The following is a 17849-nucleotide window of genomic DNA, read 5'->3' as shown; positions in this document are numbered from 1 at the left end:
GTGATTCTGAGTGTGTCTGTCTGGGCTTCTGTTGTGTGTGACTGTACCATAAGTAGACAGTGGTTGGAGAAGAATACATTCTTGGATCCACAATGAAAATCGCTTTGTTTCACTTCACTAAAACTGCACAGTAGTAAAAGCAATATTCTGTGTGTTTTCCAAGCTAAGTAAGTTCGAGGTCTTTCCAGAGGCCCAATCCACCAGTGTAATATTTGCTCCTGTCCAGTGGAGACTCTAGGTGGTAGACCCTGCCCCTTTCCCAGCAGCCACCAACCCAGCGGTGTTGGAGGGCCATTGGCTGTTTATCATAAACAGCCCAGCAAGGTCCATCTGCTTTGATTTTATTTAGCATTCTCCCCCAGGGCCTCTGAGCTGGAGTGAGAATAACAATACTTGAGCCCATCTGCTCCTGAAGTACCAGTCCCGGCTAAATTATCACAAGCTACGAGCGGCTGGCATATGCTATGGCATTAAGATACAAGAGGGCATTGTGGCGCCAGCTGTTGTGTTGACAAATACTTATCTGGCACTTCTGAAGTCAGCTTGCTAAGCTGGTTTCAAGTTTGACTAAAAACTAAATGGGTGTAAGGTGTGTAAGAGGGTTCCTGTGGGGGAAATGCATGTATAATACAGGTTGATTTATCTATTTGTTGCGAAGTGTCTGGGGAATTGGGTCATAGGGTATATGGAACTTAATCCCAACATATAGGCCATGGGGATAATAACAATGAAAAGCCAGTAACACAAGTAGTCAAACAAACTGCCATCTTAAAACTGATCTGTCATTCTTTATTGTTAAGAATATTGCACCCAATTTGTATTTATTTCCTGGACAGCAGATGATTGACTGTTGTTTAAAAGAGGACTAAACTGGGGCCCATATTTGTAATAAGCCTATGACTAAAGGCATAAACCCACTTGCTCACACATTGTCAACAACTGCTTAAACATAGATGACATAGACTTTTCTCAAGAGCTTGAAATGCTGCAGTCCTCACAGACAGGCACTGCAAGTCACTCACTAAGCTAGAAATGTAGCCATGCACCCGCTGGGCACACACTGGTTGAATCAACGTTGTTTCCACGCCATTTCAATAAAATAACATTGAGCCATGTGGAATAAACATTGAATTGATGTCTGTGCCCAGTGAGTTATGACTAACTCAAAAAAGCATACCCTTTTCACTATTATAACGATTGATCAGAGATAGGTTTAAAAAATGTAAAGTATTTCTGCCTTTTTCAGTAGACTGTAGTTTGAGGTGATAAAGAGAAGAAAATAGAACCTTGTGTTAATGTGCTGTCTGGGCCTCGAGCTCCCTGTCGGACCAGTGTCCAGCTGCTGTGTCTCTGCCCACGGGGAGGTTAGTCCCATCTGCACCCCGTCTCTCTGACAAACGCATCAACCAGAGCAGATTCCCCGCTGTGCTGAGCCCCTGCAGAGACACCATGCTAATGAGACCTGCACCTCTGTGACAGGTGAGGACACGGACACCAGAGTTGAATCAAGCTACATGACAAGCGTACCCCAATTCACTCGTACTCAGACGCGCCAAACAAAGCAAACTGCCAGGCACATGGAAAACATCTCCAACACACAAATAAACACTTTTCATACTTTTCAAAACAGGGGTTTTAATTTAGTTAACATTTACGAGAACAGCACTGACATTAATTTGCATCCGTTATATACTTTAAAGATAGATGCACAAGTCAATGTTCATAGATATCCATATCAGAGACTCACAGGCTCCAGTGGAGTAAACAAAGTCCTCCTGTCTGTCTGTGACGAGCATTAAACTTCAGCAGTGCAGAAACAAGCACACACAGTAAATGTCTCCTTTGAGGGTCCCTGGGAAAACAATCACAATGGGGCTTTGTGGAGGTTGTAGTCATCTGGAAACCAGCATTGAACCTCCCAATCAGGCCTTCATTGTGACATTAAACTACACTACCCAGCATGCCACTGGTGGTAACATTCAGTAGTATTAATGGGACAGCATGAATCACAAGAACTCACTTCAATATCTGGTGAGAGATGGGAGGAGGAGTAAAGATTATATTTAATATATTTTTTAAATTTCCTTCAAAAAAGAAAATACGAGAATGTAAATATATTCAGATTAAAATATAATTAGGTATTTACTGTATTTTAAGTTACTTGATTTTGATCCATGGTTGGGGAGTTGACTGTCACAAATGTATGAAAAAGACACAATAGGCATATACTGTTTGTCTCATCAGATAAGTATTGAGTATGACAAATGTCAAGCAGGAGTTTGCTATGTCTTGAGTGCAGTTAAACGTTTAGATATAAAATAATTTAGTTTGCTGACACACAATGCCTTGAGACTTACAAAAAAGACAAATCTAAAATGTAAAATTTCAGTTGAATATTTCCACAACCTGTTAATTCAAAAACACCTTCCAGGCTTTAGAGTACCTGACCTGTCCTCTGTCTGCATGGAGAACTGTCATACAGCCACCTTTACCATATATCCATTTGGAACACACACACTTTCATGAAATCTACAAGGTATAATAGGGAAATATGCCACCCAAAGTATTCTGGTTGAGCCTAATGCTAAATTCGGTTGACACAAATATACTGTTGGTGGTGGTACACATCTGACATAATGGATCATGGTACTAAGGAGGTCTTAAGACAAGCTGTTTAAACCGTATACATAGTTGGTTGAGGGTTTTGAACATGTCATTATTTCCACTATGAGTTGAATTATGGAGCACTCCCATCTCTTACACTGATTAAGAAAAGCAGGACTCCCCCTGCTTTAGGTAAATGAGGTGGCCTCTGTCCTTCCATTAACATGGCTTGTTTTTGTTTCTCATGTCTGGTCAGCCGAGGCGAGCATGCCGTCCCCCCCTCTCTCTCCTCTTCCTCTCCACAGGATGAGAATAATATTCAGCGGGCTTCTCGTGTCTCCATCGACCGCCGTCCCCCACCACTCAGCTACGAGGCACAGGGAAGCTACTGACGTCAAGATCAGCTTGTTTTGTTGTTCACCACAGAGGGAAAACAAGAACAACAACACTTCAACAAATGCACAGTGCAAATAAGCTTTTCTCTTTTATAGTTTTCACTTTGGGCAGAGTAGACTGAGGAGACAGGGGCAGGCATTGAGGAGGAGGTGGGGACACAGGGAGAGAGCTCTGGACTGCAGCTCTGCCGTCTGTCTATCTGTCTGTCTGGGAGTCTCCTGCTCCAGGGGCTCTACTTGTACAGGCTCATGGTGGGGCTCTGGTACATGCACATGTAGGCGTCACACAGCAGACGGCGGGCCTGGCCCTGGATGCTCTTGGGGTCCAGGGCATGCAGCTCCTCAGGGGTCATCTTCAGATAGGCCCCCACCTCCGGACATGGAGACACCTGGGGGATGTTGAAGCCATTCTGCCCTCCTGTGGAACAACAAACACAGACAGAGCACTCAGATCTGTGGTATTAAAGCAATGGCAAGTGTTCTAGTCATATTTCTATGTAATATCATTTCTATGTGAATTAATCCAAAATATTTACTATTGAACTGAATATCTATTCATAATTATGAACAAAATCAAAAATAGCTTGACAGTTCATAATAACTTTGTAAATGATTCAAAATACTGCTTCTCCCACAACAAAAAGCGAAAAGTTATCCAATAACTCCTGAAGAAGATTTCTCCCCATACCGTCGCGGTCGGCCATACTGTCGAAGAAGAGCCATGCAGAGTCTTGGTGGCTGTACTTGACGAACGCTACGTAGTGACTGGTTTCGATGCAGAGCACAGCGAACAGCTCCATCCGCTGGCGAGGGAAGCTACCCTGCCGCCACACACCCTCTTGCAGTTCCTTGGGGACGGACAACTTGCCGTGGCGATGGGCCTTCCTCCTCGGGTGGAGGTGAACCTGAGGGAACACATAATGGTTGGAAATAAGTATTTACCTATTTCTTGGGGATTTGGTCAGTATTTCTAATCACTAGTTATAAATAGGTCTAATAACAGTTCTCAGATCGATGGCAACTACAGAGTAAAGAATAAAACTAAAGAATGACAAGTTTCACAATAAAAAAAATCAATTACACATATATTCACAAATGTGCCTCCAAGTTCAAGGTAAATATTTTGTCTTCAGTTATACGTTATTTAAGCAATAAGGCACGAGGGGGTATGGTATATGGCCAATATACCACGGCTAATGGCTGTTCTTAGGCACGACGCAGCGAGAAGTGCCTGGATACAGACTTTAGCAGTGGTATATTGGTCACAAACCCCCGAGGTGCCTTATTGCTATTATAAACTGAATACCAACGTAATTAGAGAAGTAAAAATACATGTTTTGTCATAGCCGTGGTATATCAGACCTTATACCACAGGTATCAGCCGATCAGCATTCAGGGCTCAAACCACCCAGTATAAAATACAACTTAGAAAGTTACATGAAACTCAGGCATTCCTTAGGACTTGTCGCCCCCAAGTGGATTGTACTGGAACTACACTGCTTTATAACTACTTTATAAGTCCCTAATGAGATCCCCTTAGTTTATATGTTGGTGAAATGGCACCCTCTGTCGGTTACCTGTGTATTGCACTTTTCACAGAACTGCTTTATCTTCCCGGCAGTGATGTCACCGTCCTCGTAGCACTCCCTGCATTCATACAGAGCCAGACCCCCGCAGATTCGACACTCCCTGGGAGCTGAGAGAGAAGCACAGGGTTGAGGGTTGACTATACACACCCACACACAACCATATGTCGATGGAGAACAGTAGATTTATGATATGGAAAAGTTATCACAATCAATAATGATAATCCAACTTCAACCACATTCAAATAAAATAACTTTTTACGCACTGTCTTCAAGTAAGTCTGTGATGTCTAACTCTAGTGAGGGGAAGATCTTGTTGAACATCTTGAAGTCCTTCCCAAAGCGAGGCATTTGGATGATAAGGCAGGAAGGAGCCTGAACAGAGAGAAGACGCATGAAGTCACCACATCAAATTGTATTGGTCACATACACATATTTAGCAGATGTTATTGCAGGTGTAGCGAAATGCTTGTGTTCCTAGCTCCAACAGTGCAGTAGTATCTAACAATTCACACAAATCCAAAAGTAAAAGAATGAAATTAAGAAATATATAAATATTAGATCGAGGAATTTCAGAGTGGCATTGACTAAAATAATGTAGAATAGAATACAGTATATAAATATGAGACGAGTAAAGTAGTATGTAAACATTATTAAATTGACTAGTGTTCCATTAAAGTGGCCAGTGATTCCAAGTCTACAGTATGTACATAAGGCAGCAGCCTATTTTATATGTATTTATTTAACCTTTATTTAACTAGGCAAGTCAGTTAAGAAGAAATTCTTATGTACAATGATGGCCTACCCCTTCCAAACCCTAACCAGGACGACGCTGGACCAATTGTGCGCGCCCCATGGGGCTCCCAATCCTGTCCGGTTGTGATACATCCTGGAATCGAACCAGGGTATGTAGTGACGCCACTAGCACTGAGATGCAGTGCCTTAGACCGCTGCGCCTGCCAGGAGCCTCTAAGGTGCAGGATTGCGTAACCGGGTGGAAGACAGCTAATGATGTCTATTTATAAGTCTGATGGTCTTGAGATAATGGCTGCTTTTCAGTCTCTCGGTCCCATCGTTAATGTACCTGTACTGACTTCGCCTTCCGGGTGATAGTGGGGTGAAGTGGTGGTTGATGTACTTGATGATCTTTTTGGACTTCCTGTGACATCGCGGGCTGTAGGTTAGCTAGCCAGGTTAGCTAGCCAGCTATTGTCGTTCTTTTAACGTAACGTAACGCAATCAACACTGCTAGCTAGCCAGCTAGCCCCCGAATAGCAGCACTGTAGAAACTATTACAGTACAACGGTTTGATTTGTTTGATCGTAGCTAGCTAGCTACATAGCCGTCTTTGTATCTAAGACAATTGTGTAGTCTAGAGCGATTTTCTAGGTTAGCTAGCCAGCTATTGTCGTTCTTTTAACGTAACGTAACGCAATCAACACTGCTAGCTAGCCAGCTAGCCGCCGAATAGCAGCACTGTAGAAACTATTACACTCGACGGAACGACTGGATTAGTGTAGTGTCAACATCACAGCCACTGCCAGCTAGCCTACTCCAGCAGTACTGTATCATTTCAATCATTTTAGTCAATAAGATTCTTGCTACGTAAGCTTAACTTTCTGAACATTCGAGACGTGTAGTCCACTTGTCATTCCAATCTCCTTTGCATTAGCGTAGCCTCTTCTGTAGCCTGTCAACTATGTGTCTATCTATCCCTGTTCTCTCCTCTCTGCACAGACCATACAAACGCTCCACACCGCGTGGCCGCGCCACCCTAATCTGGTGGTCCCAGCGCGCACGACCCACGTGGAGTTCCAGGTCTCCGGTAGCCTCTGGAACTGCCGATCTGCGGCCAACAAGGCAGAGTTCATCTCAGCCTATGCCTCCCTCCAGTCCCTCGACTTCTTGGCACTGACGGAAACATGGATCACCACAGATAACACTGCTACTCCTACTGCTCTCTCTTTGTCCGCCCACGTGTTCTCGCACACCCCGAGAGCTTCTGGTCAGCGGGGTGGTGGCACCGGGATCCTCATCTCTCCCAAGTGGTCATTCTCTCGTTCTCCCCTTACCCATCTGTCTATCGCCTCCTTTGAATTCCATGCTGTCACAGTTACCAGCCCTTTCAAGCTTAACATCCTTATCATTTATCGCCCTCCAGGTTCCCTCGGAGAGTTCATCAATGAGCTTGATGCCTTGATAAGCTCCTTTCCTGAGGACGGCTCACCTCTCACAGTCCTGGGCGACTTTAACCTCCCCACGTCTACCTTTGACTCATTCCTCTCTGCCTCCTTCTTTCCACTCCTCTCCTCTTTTGACCTCACCCTCTCACCTTCCCCCCTACTCACAAGGCAGGCAATACGCTCGACCTCATCTTTACTAGATGCTGTTCTTCCACTAACCTCATTGCAACTCCCCTCCAAGTCTCCGACCACTACCTTGTATCCTTTTCCCTCTCGCTCTCATCCAACACTTCCCACACTGCCCCTACTCGGATGGTATCGCGCCGTCCCAACCTTCGCTCTCTCTCCCCGCTACTCTCTCCTCTTCCATCCTATCATCTCTTCCCTCTGCTCATACCTTCTCCAACCTATCTCCTGATTCTGCCTCCTCAACCCTCCTCTCTTCCCTTTCTGCATCCTTTGACTCTCTATGTCCCCTATCCTCCAGGCCGGCTCGGTCCTCCCCTCCCGCTCCGTGGCTCGACGACTCATTGCGAGCTCACAGAACAGAGCTCCGGGCAGCCGAGCGGAAATGGAGGAAAACTCGCCTCCCTGCGGACCTGGCATCCTTTCACTCCCTCCTCTCTACATTTTCCTCCTCTGTCTCTGCTGCTAAAGCCACTTTCTACCACTCTAAATTCCAAGCATCTGCCTCTAACCCTAGGAAGCTCTTTGCCACCTTCTCCTCCCTCCTGAATCCTCCTCCCCCCTCCTCCCTCTCTGCAGATGACTTCGTCAACCATTTTGAAAAGAAGGTCGACGACATCCGATCCTCGTTTGCTAAGTCAAACGACACCGCTGGTTCTGCTCACACTGCCCTACCCTGTGCTCTGACCTCTTTCTCCCCTCTCTCTCCAGATGAAATCTCGCTTCTTGTGACGGCCGGCCGCCCAACAACCTGCCCGCTTGACCCTATCCCCTCCTCTCTTCTCCAGACCATTTCCGGAGACCTTCTCCCTTACCTCACCTCGCTCATCAACTCATCCCTGACCGCTGGCTACGTCCCTTCCGTCTTCAAGAGAGCGAGAGTTGCACCCCTTCTGAAAAAACCTACACTCGATCCCTCCGATGTCAACAACTACAGACCAGTATCCCTTCTTTCTTTTCTCTCCAAAACTCTTGAACGTGCCGTCCTTGGCCAGCTCTCCCGCTATCTCTCTCAGAATGACCTTCTTGATCCAAATCAGTCAGGTTTCAAGACTAGTCATTCAACTGAGACTGCTCTTCTCTGTATCACGGAGGCGCTCCGCACTGCTAAAGCTAACTCTCTCTCCTCTGCTCTCATCCTTCTAGACCTATCGGCTGCCTTCGATACTGTGAACCATCAGATCCTCCTCTCCACCCTCTCCGAGTTGGGCATCTCCGGTGCGGCCCACGCTTGGATTGCGTCCTACCTGACAGGTCGCTCCTACCAGGTGGCGTGGCGAGAATCTGTCTTCTCGCTACGCGCTCTCACCACTGGTGTCCCCCAGGGCTCTGTTCTAGGCCCTCTCCTATTCTCGCTATACACCAAGTCACTTGGCTCTGTCATAACCTCACATGGTCTCTCCTATCATTGCTATGCAGACGACACACAATTAATCTTCTCCTACGGAGCTGTGAGGGGAACGGCACCGCAGTACCTCCAGGCTCTGATCAGGCCCTACACCCAAACAAGGGCACTGCGTTCATCCACCTCTGGCCTGCTCGCCTCCCTACCACTGAGGAAGTACAGTTCCCGCTCAGCCCAGTCAAAACTGTTCGCTGCTCTGGCCCCCCAATGGTGGAACAAACTCCCTCACGACGCCAGGACAGCGGAGTCAATCACCACCTTCCGGAGACACCTGAAACCCCACCTCTTCAAGGAATACCTAGGATAGGATAAGTAATCCTTCTCACCCCCCTTAAATGATTTAGATGCACTATTGTAAAGTGGCTGTTCCACTGGATGTCAGAAGGTGAATTCACCAATTTGTAAGTCGCTCTGGATAAGAGCGTCTGCTAAATGACTTAAATGTAAATGTAAATGTAGGTGTCCTGGAGGGTAGGTAGTTTGCCCTTGGTGATGCGTTGGGAGTTGCGGTGATACAGCGGTGATACAGCCCAACAGGATGCTCTTGTGCATCTGAAAGTTTGCTTGGGTTTTAGGGGCCAAGCCAAATGTCTTCAGCCTCCTGAGGTTGAAGAGGCGCTGTTGCGCCTTCTTCACCACACTGTCTGTGGGTGGACCATTTCAGATCTTCAGTGATGCCGAAGGGAAGTTTTCCACCTTCTCCACTTAGGTACCAACAATGTGGATAGGAGCTGGCTCCCTCTGCTGTTTCCGGAAGTCCACGATCAGCACTTTTGTTTTGTTGACGTTGAGTGAGAATTTACTTTCCTGGCACCACTCTCCCAGGACCCTTACCTCCTCCCTGTAGTCTCTCGTCATTGATGGTAATCAGGCCTACTACAGTTGTGTCGTCTGCAAACTTGATGATTGAGTTGGAAGCTTGCGTGGCCACGCAGTCATGGATGAACAGGGAGTATAGGAAGGGGCTGAGCACGCACCCTTGTGGGGCCCTGGTGTTGAGGATCAGCAAAGTAGAGGTGTTGTTTCCTACCTTCACCACCTGGGGGCAGCCCATCAGGAAGTCCAGGATGCAGTTGCACAGGGCGGGGTTGAGACCCAAGGGCCCCGAGCTTAATGATGAGCTTGGAGGGCACTATAGTGTTAAATGCTGAGCTATAGTCAATGAACAGCATTCTTACATAGGTATTCCTCTTTTCCAGATGGGATAGGGCAGTATGCAGTGCGATGGCGATTGCATTGTCTGTGGATCTATTGGGGCGGTAAGCAAATTGAAGTGGGTTTAGGGTGTCAGGTAAGGTAGAGGTGATATGATCCTTGACTAGTCTCTCAAAGTACTTCATGATGAAAGAAGTGAGCTCTACAGAGCGATAGTCATTTAGTTCAGTTACCTTTGCTTTCTTGGGTACAGAAACAATGGTGGACATCTTCAAGCAAGACTGTGTTCCCTTTGTAGTCCGTGATTGTCTGTAGACCCTGCCACATACATCTCGTGTCTGAGCCGTTGAATTGCAACTCCACTTTGTCTCTGTACTAACGTTTTTCCTGTTTGATTGCCTTACGGGAGGGAACTACACTGTTTGTATTTGGCCATATTCTCAGTCATTTTGCCATGGTTAAATGCGGTGGTTCACGCTTTCATTTTTGCGTGAATGCTGCCATCTAGCCAAGGTTTCTGGTTTGGGTAGGTTTTAATAGTCACAGTGGGTACAACACCACCTATACACTTCCTGATGAACTCAGTCACCGTATCCGTGTATTCGTCAATGAGGCTACCCGCAACATATCCCAGTCCACGTGATCAAAACAATCCTGAAGCATGGATTTCGATTGGTCAGACCAGCGTTGAATAGACCTTAGCAAGGGCACTTCCTCTTTGTTTCTGCCTATAGGAAGGGAGGAACAAAATTGAGTCATGCTCAGATTTGTCGAAGCGAGGGTGGGGGAGGGCCTTGTAGGCATTTCAAAAAATTGAGAAGCAGTGGTCCAATGTTTTTCTAGAGCGAGTACTACAGTTGGTAAAACTTCGATAGCGTTTTCCTCAAATTTGCTTTCTTAAAATCCCCAGCTACAATAAATCCAGCCTCAGGATATGTGGTTTCCAGTTTGCATAAAGTCCAGTGTAGTTCTTTGAGAGCCGCCGTGGTATCGGCTTGAGAGGGAATTTACACGGCTGTGACTATAACCGAAGAGAATTCTCTTGGGAGTTAATTCAGTCGGCATTTGATTGTGGTGGATTTTAGGTCGGGTGAACAAAAGGACTTGAGTTTCTGTATGTTATCAGTCACGCCATGAGTAGTTATTCATGAAACATACACCCCCGCCGTTCTTTATTCCCGTCTGCGCGATGTATTGAGAACTCAGTATATCCCGAGATACTCTGTTTCACAGAAACATGGCTATGTTACAATCCCTGATGTCTCTCTGGAAGGAGATCCTCGCTCTGAGCTCGTCTACTTTATTGTCCAGAGACTGAACATTAGCGAGTAATATAAGCGGTGGATGGTGTGCCCGCCTCCTGAGTCGGACTAGAATTCCACTCTAAATACCTCTTCTCTGCCGGCGGTGTTTTGGAGCAGGCTCTGGAATAAGTTCAATTACCCTGGAGGGTACGAACAAAGGATCCAATTCGAGAAAGTCGTATTCCTGGTTGTAATTCTGGCGAGTTACCACCGCTCTGATATCCAAAAGTTCTTACGGCTGAATGTAATAACACCCCCAAAATGATGGGCTAATAATGTAAGAAAAAAATAAAAATAAAAATACTGCAAGTTGCTTTGGACCTAGAAGCAGAGCTGACATATCTGTCAGCACCATCTTACCTTACTGAGGAACAGCCATTACATAACAAACAAAATCCCACAAAAGTGAACTGTATGTGTGTTCTACAAACTACTGATCCTGCCAATTTCCCATAGTAGCTCAGCCTGTCATTGATTAACTCAGCTAATCATTAGAATTGATAGTCAAGTTGATTCTCCCTTCATGCTCCTAGAATGAATTGCTTCTTGATTGCAATCAGCAAATCATTCACCTCTGAGCAACCCAACCACTGACAGACAGCCAGCCAGACATACAGACAGGTCACCTCAGCAAACTTGAGGTCACTGTTGATGAAGGACCACTCTATGAGCTGCTGGCTGGTTGGCACGCCCACTTTGTCCTTCTTATCCATGAAGATCTGGTAGAAGTAGCAGTCCTGAACCTTCTGACCTGCCGACCTAGACACGACAGACACAAACAGGATATCATGTGTAATACATTGGAATACTAATTTGAGCTCATCTTCGATGCATGTCTAAATATTATTAAAATGTGTATACTATTAGCAGAAATAGTTTAGATAAGCAATAACAAGAGGATATGTTTTGGAGTACGTCTAATGTAGACTGACCTCAGCTTGAGTAAGGGGTCCACCCTCAATATGTGATGGAACAGAATATTGAGGAACTCCTCAGGATCTGTGAGGTGACCATTAAGTTAATAACAAGCTTAAAACATTTAGAATAAGTTTATGACATTAATAACAAAACCCCAAATCTTTAATATTGTGATACAGGCATTAGACACCTTTTTCTTCAGATGTGAACCCTGAGGCAGCTTCTACCTTCTCCAGTATCCTTCTGAGCTTCATCACTTTAGTGGCACACACATAGCCATGTCTACCAAGACAAATAAAAATAGAATCAGAGGATCTCACAGTTATGATACTTGGCTGTGTCTAGAAAACTAATGAAAGTGCTTAGAAATGACATGTTAAGCATTGGTTTGCCACATGACATTATACTGAATGAATGTGTCTGAACAAAACACGATGAGTAGTTTCCTACTGACATGCGCAGGGGGTTGACTATCTCTGTGCGTAGCAGCTCCTGTGTCTCTCGGTAATACTCCACGTCAGTCTTGGACCTCGGCCTCAGCAGAACTGTGTCCAGGACTGAGCTGAAGGAAAACAGGCTAAAGACGGGAAAAGAGGGAAAGAATAAACATGACTCCCTGTTGAGAGACTTAAAAAAAACTCACTACAGTGACATAGGAATGAGGTTAAGAACTCTATAATAATACATGCAAGGAAGAAGTGAAAACTCATCTCTTTTTTGTCCTCACCAGAAGAGTGTGGAGTCCAGGTAGCAGGAGTTGTAGTGTCCCTGGATACCTTTCTTCTTGCCCACCATGATGTCTAGACCGTCATTCTCAGTGCGTGGAGGAGTGTTCTCATGCACCACCTCACTCAGATAACCCCCGAAAGCTGGTGAGACACAAACAGTGAAGTTTAAGTTGACAATCCTGGGCAGGACTGCTTAGCTGGGTGGAAATGTCCCTGTATAGCCTTTACCCGTCCAGTCCTAGGGAGTACCTAGGGGTCAATTTGTAATTCAGCGCAGGACTGACAGGTGACACCAGTGACTCACCGATAGAGTTGCATCTCTCGATGGGGTTGGAGGAGTGATGTAGGGAGGGGAAACGGGAGTCAGGCCGGCAGCATTTCAGCTTCACAAACAGGGCCTTCTTGGGCGCGCAGCTGAAGTAGCGGGTACCTTGAAAGGTGCCGTCTGTACAGCCAACACACTCTTCCTCCTGAGAGAGCAGAACCAGACAAGGCCATCATGATGTTGAGTGCAGTTACCTGTATGCTATTAAACCAAACATACAGCTAGTAATGATACTGGATTTGGATTATTCTACCATTTAATTAACCAAATGTTGGTTTCTCTGAAGTTTTCCTGAAATTCTTTGTTCACTTGCTGTGACAATGTTATTGGGAAAAACATAAGACAAAACTGCCAGGTCTCAGAGGCGACAAAGAGACAATACTTCCAGTCAGTGTAATGATCTCTCACCAGCTCCAGGCCAGCCAGTGGCTCTGGTAGTCCCGGGGGCAGCCCCACCCAGCGGATGACCCCACACAGGGGCGGGTTCTCCTTCACCTCCACTAGGGACCCCACCTCCAGACCAGGCACTCCCCCACCCCCGCGAGAGCTGGGGGGTGAGGGGGGCCTCGGGGAGGGAGGGCTGGGCGATGGGGGCTCTGGCATCTGCTCTCCCATCACTGACTGCACGGAGAGGGAGAGGGGTCCATGGCTCATGCTGCCATTGGGCCCAGTCTTACGGCTCAGGCTGAAGGGCAGGGAGTGGAACTTGTTGTCATTGGACAAGGAAGCAGAGGGCGGGGCCCTGGTAGGAGGTGTGGTTTCATTGAAGTCAGGGGGCGTGTCTGTGAGAGACTTGGCAGGGTCTTCCCCTACTGCAGAGGAAAACAACAGACAATCCATTTTCACTGCAGCAGATATTACATGACAGAGAGCTTCTAGCATCGTGGACTCCTCAGATATTAATTAGGCTTTTTTTGCCAACGTTGTGAATAGGGAGTGTGCAGGTGGTGTCACAGCTTCATATCAGCATTAGCAAACCAAATGTAACCTTGGCTTATAAACACTTTCACTATAAAGTGGATACACATTTTTGCATTCACTGTAAACAGAGCCAAAAAATATATCTTATGTGAAACAAGGACGTTTTAATTTACCTCCCATGGGAGTTAAAAGGTTAATATTTGTGTCACTGTGAGAGTGTGTTGAGAAAATCTAAATGCCTCCACATGGAGACAGCCACAGAATAATCCTGAAGAGATGGGTGAGTCATAAAATCATCACGTCACCAATGGAAAGTACAATACACCATCAAATATGAATATGATGGACCTGAACATATGGGTAAGAAGGCAGAGATGAAAAACAAAACAGAGGTGATGAAACAGAACAGAGGAAACAGCTGTGACAGGATTTCTCTCATTCCTGCGACATAGAGGAGTCATCTCCACTGGGTCTTCCTCACCCTAGAGTCCACTGATAGCTCCATAACTTTACACACAGGCTTTACATGACTCAATCATTTTCAATCCCTTGGTTTCACTTGTGTAATTATCCATTCATCACCACCACGCGCTGTAAGGAAAACTATATTTGACCGCATGTAGACTACCTTCCTAAACTACCCCACACCATCCCTCATGAAACATATCCACGTCCTCACTTAAACCTTACAGGCTTACACTAATGCTAATGCTTACAGGAAACCATCAAGAATAAAATAAGGTATTTTACCTAATTTAATTATTCTGAGAGTGAATAAAATGCAAGAAATGTTAAAGCATTATTAAAAGCCTTTGTGATTTGAGGAAGACCATGACACCGCAATTGCACCATGCAGGTGGATCTCACAGTTAATGGGAATGAATAGATGGAGGACTCTCAGTGAAGGGTCTTCATCAGGGCCGGGACAATTCCAGTATCGCGATACCCGTTAGCATAGTCTCAAGGAAACAAAACACAAAGCGGATTTAACTTTAGGAAAACAACCCCCATTGTGTTGTCATCCAGTCACATTTATTTCTTTTCCAAGCTATAGAACACACTATTTTACATACAGCAGGTATTTTAAAAAATAACCAAGAGTGATCTGCTTCATGTTTTTATTTTTACAATGGAAAAAATATCTTGGATACTGGTATCACCACAGCCCTAGTCTTGATAGCAAGCTTTTTTAATCAAATCACAGTAAAAAATTAAATAATGTTATCTACCTAAACAATACAACAATTAAGTTAAAGATCAAACGCATTCTTTATTTGTTCACTGATAAATTTGTTCACTGGTAAATTAATACTGTAGAACAACCATGCATTAACAAGACCCTGCTATCAAGACAGACGGGAGTCTCACTACTGTATCTTGCTGGGGCTTTACCTTCATCAATGTACCATGTGCTTTTGGATTTGGCCTGGACTGGGTGGTCAACAGAGCTGCCATTTAAAGTATAATACAACTCTGACTTGCTTCTACTCCCACACTGAAGACCTAAGCCTGGAGATAACACAAGTCAACAGAGAAACAGAAAGCAGGTGTGTGTTTGCTGCAGTGGAGCCTGCTGGGGGGAGAACGGCTCATAATAGCGGCTGGAATGGAGTAAATGGAATGGTATCAAATCCATGAAAACCAGGTTTTTCATACCATTCCATTTGCTCCATTGCAGCCATTATTATGAGGCATTCTTTAATGACAGCAGGATAGGTGGGGAGGGGGAGAGAGAAAGGCATAGAGAGAGGGAACGGAGGCAGATCGTCAGCACACTGTGCAGGTCAGTAGCCATTCCAGTGAACACAAATGGTTCAGTAACTCTCACCACTCCAAACCATTCACATCAGCTCTGGAATCCAAATTGACCATTCACACAAATGGAATCTTGCAAAACTTAAATTTTCCAAAATTCAGTCATCATGCCTTATTGATATTATTTCCCAATGACAGAACCATCAGCACACTAACACCATGTTAAAGTGTTATAGTGTTAGCTAGTACATGCACTTGAAGCCAGCAGCAGTACCTTTGCTCTTTGGTTTGCTTTGGCCAGAGGAGGACTTGTCACTGCTGCTGCCTCTGGGGGTAAAACTGTGCTTCTGCAGCCTCTGGTCCTGCATGGAGTATTCTGCAAACACACAGTCAAGTAAAACAACAGTGTGGAACAACACTGATATACCCCAACACTGCACAGCTGTTTGTCTTGTTGCAGGTGCTGGCAGGTATACAGTATATACATTTGGAAGTTTACATACACCTTAGCCAAATACATTTAAACTGAGTTTCACAATTCCTGACATTTAATCGTAGTAAAAATTCCGTCTTAGGTCAGTTAGGATCACCACTATTTTAAGAATGTGAAATGTCAGAATAATAGTAGAGAGTGATTTCAGATTTTATTTCTTTCATCACATTCCCAGTGGGTCAGAAGTTTACATACACTCAATTAGTATTTGGTAGCATTGCCTTTAAATTGTTAAACTTGGGTTAAACGTTTTGGTTAGCCTTTCCACAAGCTTCCCACAATAAGTTGGGTGAATTTTGGCCCATTCCTCCTGACAGAGCTGGTGTAAGTGAGTCAGGTTTGTAGGTCTCCTTGCTCGAACACACTTTTTTCAGGTCTGCCCACAAATTTTCTATAAGATTGAGGTCAGGGCTTTTCTTGTCCTTAAGCCATTTTGCCACAACTTTGGAAATATGCTTGGGGTCATTGACCATTTGGAAGACCCATTTGCGACCAAGATTTAACTTCCTGACTGATGTCTTGAAAATGTTGCCACAATATAGCCACAATTGTCCTACCTCATGATGCCATCTATTTTGTGAAGTGCACCAGCCCCACTTGCAGCAAAGCACCACCACAACATGATGCTGCCACCCCTGTGCTTCACGTTTGGGATGGTGATCTTCGGCTTGCAAGCATCCCCCTTTTCCTCCAAACATAATGATGGTCATTATGCCCAAAAAGTTATATTTTTGTTTCATCAGACGAGAGTACAATTCTCCAAAAAGTACATCCTTTGTCCCTATGTGCAGTTACAAACCGTAGCCTGGCTTTTCTATGGCGGTTTTGGAGCAGTGGCTTCTTCCTTGCTGAGCGGCTTTTCAGGTTGTCGATATACGACTTGTTTTACTGTGGATAAAGATACTTTTGTACCCGTTTCCCCCAGCATCTTCACAGGGTCCTTTGCTGCTGTTCTGGGATTGATTTGCACTTTTCGCACCAAAGTACATTCATCTTAGGGAGACAGAACATGTCTCCTTCCTGAGCGGTATGACGCCTTCATGGTCCCATGGTGTTTATACTTGCGTACCATTGTTTGTACAGATGAACGTGGTACCTTCAGGCGTTTGGAAATTGCTCCCAGGGATAAACCAGACTTGTGGAGGTCTGATTTCTTGAGATTTACCCATGATGTCAAGCAAAGAGGCAATGAGTTTGAATGGAGGCCTTGAAATACATCCACAGGTACACCTCCAATTGACTCAAATTATGTCAATTAGCAGAAGCTTCTAGTTAATCAGAAGCTTCTAAAGCCATGACATAATTTTCTGGAATTTTCCAAGCTGTTTAACGAATTGTACAAACCCCACCCACCCGCACACACAAACCACGCAGACCATGTCCAAGAAGACCATGAAAGTCAAAGCATCTGAACCATTGTTGGGGTTCAGAGTCAGACAGCACACACAAACAAATCAATAAAACCAATGGCAAGAACAAAGAGGCTGAGAGGAGCAGCAGCTCACTTGATTTTCAAAAACAAGCAGAGCCATCAAACAAAAGAGCCTCTGTTGCTGCTGCTACTACTACTGCTGCTGCTGCTATTGTTACTCCTACTGCTGCTGTTACTGCTGCTGCTGTTGTTGTTACTACTGTGCTGCTGTTGTTATAACAACAGCAGCAGTAGAAATAACAGCAGCAGTAGTAATAACAACAACAGCAGCAGTAGTAATTACTACTGCTGCCGCTGTTACTACTGCTGTTACAGCTGCCGCTGCTGTTACCGCTGCCGCTGCTATTACTGCTGCTGTTACCGCTGCCACTACCATTGCTGTTACCGCTGCCGCTGCTGTTACCGCTGCCGCTGCTGTTGCCGCTGCCGCTGCCACTAATGCTGCTGTTACTACCGCTG

At 45.3% G+C, this 17849-nt stretch overlaps 1 protein-coding gene across 3 annotated transcripts in view; it reads right to left on the bottom strand.

The window, feature by feature from the left end:
• Positions 1-772: 772 nt before the first annotated feature.
• LOC135551021 (ubiquitin carboxyl-terminal hydrolase CYLD-like) overlaps positions 773-17849 on the bottom strand; it is a 40082-nt gene continuing 23005 nt past the window's right edge. For 2 of the 3 annotated variants that reach the window (XM_064982384.1, XM_064982403.1), the window contains 13 exons: positions 15740-15841; positions 15103-15219; positions 13198-13601; positions 12769-12934; positions 12464-12605; positions 12191-12313; positions 11927-12018; positions 11751-11817; positions 11445-11577; positions 4852-4960; positions 4577-4695; positions 3688-3904; positions 773-3417 (listed from right to left, as the gene is read on the bottom strand). In XM_064982384.1, coding sequence (XP_064838456.1) covers positions 3233-3417; positions 3688-3904; positions 4577-4695; positions 4852-4960; positions 11445-11577; positions 11751-11817; positions 11927-12018; positions 12191-12313; positions 12464-12605; positions 12769-12934; positions 13198-13601; positions 15103-15219; positions 15740-15841 — 1976 coding nt within the window. In that variant the 3' untranslated portion in view covers positions 773-3232. The remainder of the gene's footprint in view (positions 3418-3687; positions 3905-4576; positions 4696-4851; positions 4961-11444; positions 11578-11750; positions 11818-11926; positions 12019-12190; positions 12314-12463; positions 12606-12768; positions 12935-13197; positions 13602-15102; positions 15220-15739; positions 15842-17849) is intronic. The other variant, XM_064982394.1, reaches the window with a different exon arrangement.

The sequence above is a fragment of the Oncorhynchus masou genome, chromosome 1 (assembly GCF_036934945.1).
Source record: "Oncorhynchus masou masou isolate Uvic2021 chromosome 1, UVic_Omas_1.1, whole genome shotgun sequence".
Classification (NCBI taxonomy): Eukaryota; Metazoa; Chordata; class Actinopteri; order Salmoniformes; family Salmonidae; genus Oncorhynchus; species Oncorhynchus masou.
The sequence above is the reverse complement of the archived record's forward strand: the minus strand, read 5'-3'. Positions and strand labels throughout refer to the sequence as shown.